Source organism: Sinocyclocheilus rhinocerous, unplaced genomic scaffold (genome assembly GCF_001515625.1).
Source record: "Sinocyclocheilus rhinocerous isolate Xijiao unplaced genomic scaffold, SAMN03320098_v1.1 scaffold1406, whole genome shotgun sequence".
Classification (NCBI taxonomy): Eukaryota; Metazoa; Chordata; class Actinopteri; order Cypriniformes; family Cyprinidae; genus Sinocyclocheilus; species Sinocyclocheilus rhinocerous.
Window position 1 is genome coordinate 1,176,501 of NW_015647095.1, and position 5,355 is coordinate 1,181,855.

General features: G+C 34.0%; 1 protein-coding gene across 1 annotated transcript in view; it reads left to right on the forward strand.

Annotated features, from left to right (window-relative positions):
* The window catches only part of kif1b (kinesin family member 1B), a 78,596-nt gene that overhangs the window by 64,925 nt on the left and 8,316 nt on the right, over nt 1-5,355 (forward strand). The window contains exons 36-39 of the mRNA XM_016513082.1: nt 867-951; nt 1,118-1,223; nt 4,401-4,515; nt 4,607-4,740. Coding sequence (XP_016368568.1) covers nt 867-951; nt 1,118-1,223; nt 4,401-4,515; nt 4,607-4,740 — 440 coding nt within the window. The remainder of the gene's footprint in view (nt 1-866; nt 952-1,117; nt 1,224-4,400; nt 4,516-4,606; nt 4,741-5,355) is intronic.

Below are 5,355 nucleotides of genomic sequence, written 5' to 3' on the forward strand. Positions count from 1 at the left end.
ACCTACTTATATTTATACACTATCAGTCAAAAGTTTTTGAACAGTAAGATTTTTAATGTTTTTTAAAGAATTCTCTTCTACTCACCAAGCCTGCATTTATTTGATCCACAGCAAAAACAGTAAAATTTTGCAATATTTTTACTATTTAAAATAACTGTTTTCTATTTGAATATATTTGAAAATGTTGTTTATTCCTGTGATTTCAAAGCTGAATTTTTAGCATCATCACTCCTGTCGCACGATCCTTCAGAAATCATTCTAATATTCTGATTTGCTGCTCAAAAAACATTTATTATTATTATTATTATTATTATTATTTTGAAAACAGCTGAGTATCATTTTTTCAGGTTTCTTTGATGAATATCATTTCGATTTCTCTGAAATAGAAATCTTTTGTAACATTACAAATGTCTTTATCACTTTTGGTCAATTTAAAGCATTTTAAATAGTAAAAATATTGGATCAAATTAATGCAGGCTTGGTGAGCAGAAGAGGATTCTTTAAAAAACATGAAAAATCTTACTGTTCAAAAGCATTTGACTGGTAGTGTATATATTCAAAAATATGCTGTACATACAAATATAATGTACTGGAAACATGCAATAGACTAGAAAAATGTTTAAAAAACGGTGCATAATATATTGACTTATAATTGAATATTAAATTATGTTATCAATGCATTACATTTCCATAGATCTGTGCATTGCAATGCACTTTAGTCTTGTGCATCATGTTGTTCTGTCTCTGCAGTTGCTGTCTGTAAATCTGTAGTTTAGCTTAAGGATCATGTTCACTGTCCTTAGCCAAGGACATATAAATGATTCAAATTGAGATTGCTTTTAGTAACCTGTGTTGTTTGTTTTCAGGGCATTCAGCGTAGAATAACAGTCACTCTGATCCATGAGAACGGCTGTGAGCTGCACTGGAAGGACGTCAGAGAGCTGGTGGTTGGTGAGTATAAATTTTGTCCTAAAATCTTAAATGGAAGAAATAATTGCTGTTAGCAAAGCTGGATTGTTCTGTTGACCAATGAGAAGCCAGGACCTGAAATAACCATTTTATAAAGAATATAATAAAGGCTACAGCCATCTCGCATCGATTGTTGTGTCTGTTGTAGGTCGAATTAGGAATAAGCCAGAAGTGGATGATTCGGCTGCAGACGCAGTCCTGTCTCTCAACATCATCTCGGCTAAAAACCTGAAATCTTCTCACAACTCCAGCAGGTATGTTTAGTTTAGTTTAGTTTGTTTACATAGCACAATAAAACAACAGTTGTTGACCATTGTGTTGTACAAAAATTGTAAAATCAATATAATAAAACACCAATCAAAACAATAAAACTGCATACGATGACATGGTACATACAGAGGAAAAACAAGCTCAGGATGACTCCAATATTCTAAACCTTTTCTAAAGAGTGGATTTTAGGTTTTATCTCAAAGAGAGATTCAGTAGGGATAATCTTAATAGATAAAAGGTAGGCTATTCCACAATTTGGTCCAACTATAGCATAAAGCCCAGTCTCCCTTTCTTTTTAATCTTGGTCTGGAAACCTTTAATAGTTTCTGATTTGATGACCTTAAACATCTAGCAGATATATTAACGGTCACAAGTTCAGATAAATAGCCATGTTGTGTTTGCGCTCCACATTTGACAGCCTATTAAATCAAGTATTAAGTTCAATTCGTGTGTCTGCAGTCAGTGGAAAGTTGTCTGTTTCTAAACAGCATAAAAGGCCTGCAAATACTCTGCTCACCTAATGCAAATGCATTTCCCTAACTGCTTAGAATTCAGGAGAGCATGTTGAATATGAGTCACTGTTGGCGTCAGTGAGAGGGAAAAATCCTGCAGGGAGCAAAAGATCCAGCTAGTGGACCAACCAAGAAACAGCAATTTAACCAATATGCACAGTGCCCCATACAGCTCTGTTTATTATCAAAATGTGCCTTTCCATTTAACCAAATGTGTTTTCCATTTATTCCCTTTGCCCGTTTAATCGGAATGCTGCTTTTTTCTTTTAATTTGTGATTATTTCTGTTGCCTGACTGTTTCTGCTTGTTTTGTCTCTCTTTTTGTTCTCATCCTTTTCCTGCTGCGGTTGGACTCGTGGTTTTGCTCAGCCTTTGTATTGATAGCGATATAGCTAGGTATCAACCACCTCATAAAGCATTTTTACCATTAAAGTGCTTTACGAGACATTTGTGATCTGTAGGTGTAACGGTAGCAAAATTATGTATCCGTGTCATTGTTTTTCTGCTTCTCTCTGAACTCATTCTATATGATAGTATGAATTAAGGTGAATTTGCAAAAGAGATTTTTTTTCTAATAATCAAAATGACATTTTCTAAATTTAAATGCTAAATCAAGATTTTATTCTATTGGCCCTGAACAATTTAAACTTTTGAAATATGAAAATTGGCATGATATTATTACATTTAACAAATTTAAATATGAAGTGATTTATACCCCACAAAAAAATTTTGTAACTTTTTTTTATTTTGTTTTCAACCTTGTTGAGAACCTATAGTATGTCATATGGTTATTTTATATAATATTTGCTTTTATATGCATGACAATTAATATAGATTTTGCCCTTTTTAAAATAAAATGGCCCATTATATAATATATAAGAAAATTATAAGAAAATTAATATATTATATGAAATCTATCATGTTTTCGATGTCACTAAGAAAATGACCTTTGATAATGATAATGTAAAATTACTATAGTGTGTTTTTTTTTTTTTTAAGTTTGGTAAAAAAAATTTAAAAAAAAAATTCATTTGTAAAAGTTAGTAGGAAAAAGTTTTTTTTTTTGAAATCCTTTCTTTTGCATGTATCACCTCACTTTACAACTATTAAGTAGATGAGCTTTTGCCACCACATTTCTTTAATCAAAGAAAATGAATGCACTGTAGGTGTGACATTAAATTTAATTATGCTCTGCATTCACTATATTACTAAATTTGGCTTGTTAGCAGCTGAATCGATGAGTCTAGATACAGACGCAGGCAAGCCTTTATGCATTTATCTGCCATTTAAACAGTGAAATAAGAACAAGAGAGGGAGGTGAGTGAGTGGAGAAAAAGATACAAGGATATTTGAGGATGAGTCACCTGCACCAATCTCTCCGTTTCTCTCTGTCTCAATGTCTGTTCATATAAATCGTGTGCCTTTGCTTATAGTCATCATTGTGCTGTAGTCCTGAGTCACACACACGCACACTGCTTCAAGCTCACAGCAGAAAACTAATAATGTAGCACCTGTCAACACTCTTGTGTTGTGTTCATCGCTATGTGACTCGAACACATCAACAAACTATTTAGGCACAGAGATCTCCCAACACCACGTGATGCAGCTGGTATTAGACCTCCTGTTTTTCACAGTGTTAGAGGAGATTGCCTGTCCATTAGCACCATCTGTTAGCTGAAAGTTTGTAGGCAGCATAACTAAAGTGTTTATTGTGATAGCCTGATGCTTACAGATATTCACTGCCGTGTGCAGTTTAAAGTCAGCATGAAATCAAAATCGAGCCTATTTACTTTCTTAGTTCATTTTTTTGGTATTACTGTGAATAATTCATTGGTGAATGTTAAATGAAGAGTGTTAAATGTTAAAGGAAGTAAAAATAAAATTTGTTCATTTTAATAATCTCTCATGTATGCTACTGTTTAAAAGTTTTGGGGTCTGCAAGATTTTTTTCTGCATTTATTTGATCAGAAATACAATAAAAGCAGTAATATTGTGAAATATTATTATAATTTAAAATTACTGTTTTCTGTTGTAATATATTTTAAAATGCCATTTATTCCTGTGATGCAAAGCTGAATTTTCAGTATCATTACTCTTCAGTCTTAAGCGTCACATGATCCTTCAGGAATCATTCTAATATGCTGATTTGCTGCTCAAGAAACATTCCATATTATTACTAATGTTGAAAACAGTTGTGCTGCTTAATATTTTTAAGGAAACATAATAGATTTTTTAAAGATTCTTTGATGAATAGAAAGTTCAAAAGAACACTAATTATTTAAAATATATTTTTGAAACAAAGACCTTACTGTCACACATGATTATTTTAATGCATCCTTGCTGAATAAAAGTATCTGTTTGATTAACAAAAAAGACCCCAAACTTTTTGAACAGTTGTCACTTTTCATGATCTAGTCAATTCCCAATGGATAAATCCTGCCCTCTCATTGAATATTCTGTTTCTCTCAGAAATGTCTTATTACAGAAGTAAAGTTGTGAATCTCATTTCATGTTGTCTTTAAGCACATCCATACTCAAACACGTAGTGTACGACGCAATTAATCAATTCAGCACCAGTAAATATCTAAAATATCATTCCATGGATATTGTTTCTGAAGCCTAAAATCAAATGTACTTCTTCCTGTTCAGGACGTTCTACCGATTCGAGGCTGTCTGGGACAGCTCCCTGCACAACTCTCTCCTGCTGAACCGTGTCACTCCCTACGGAGAGAAGATTTTCATGACCCTGTCAGCTTATCTTGAGGTCAGCCTCGACTCTTTTTAAATGACTGGTTCTTTAGAAAGAGGTTAAACAGTATATAGTATTGAAATATGTGCTAACCACTCCCCTGCAGCTTGATCACTGCATCCAGCCTGCCATCATTACCAAGGACATCTGCATGGTCTTCTACTCCAGAGATGCTAAGATCTCTCCTCCACGCTCCCTGAGGAACCTGTTCGGCAGTGGCTACTCCAAAACCCCCGACTGGTAAAAAAATTTTTTTTATTTTATCTAGGGTGACCATACGTGCCATTTTCCCAGGACGCGTCCTGGCCAGGATTTGTTTTGGCTTTGTTTTCCTGTTTTCATGTTGTTGTTTATTTTATTTATTTATTTATTTTTATTAAACACAGAATACAAGAACTCATAGAGGTAACATGTTTTCATGCTTGCTGAAGGTAATGATCGAAAAGTAGTTTGACCAATAACATGCAAGCATTGTACATAATGGACCAATCATGGCGTGTGAGAAGGTGGGATCTACGGTCAAAGCGATGCAATTACGCGTACATATTAGGTGTGTTCGACTTAAAAGCAGTGCGGCTCAGACCGATCAGTGTTTGACATCAAAGTACCTCGAGAGCGTTTCGAAAGCATAACCATCTGTATGGTACTTTGATGTCGATCGGTCTGCACGCAAACAAAGCCAAAACCTAGATATTTTAGGCAATATAGAAATCCTGGCCAGGACGCGTCCTGGGAAAATGGCACGTATGGTCACCCTAAGATTAATGATTAAGATAAGATTAGTGTTTTTAAAAATGTATTCAGTCTTTGTGCCCCACAAAAAATATCATAATGAATTTAAATTCAGAAATTACA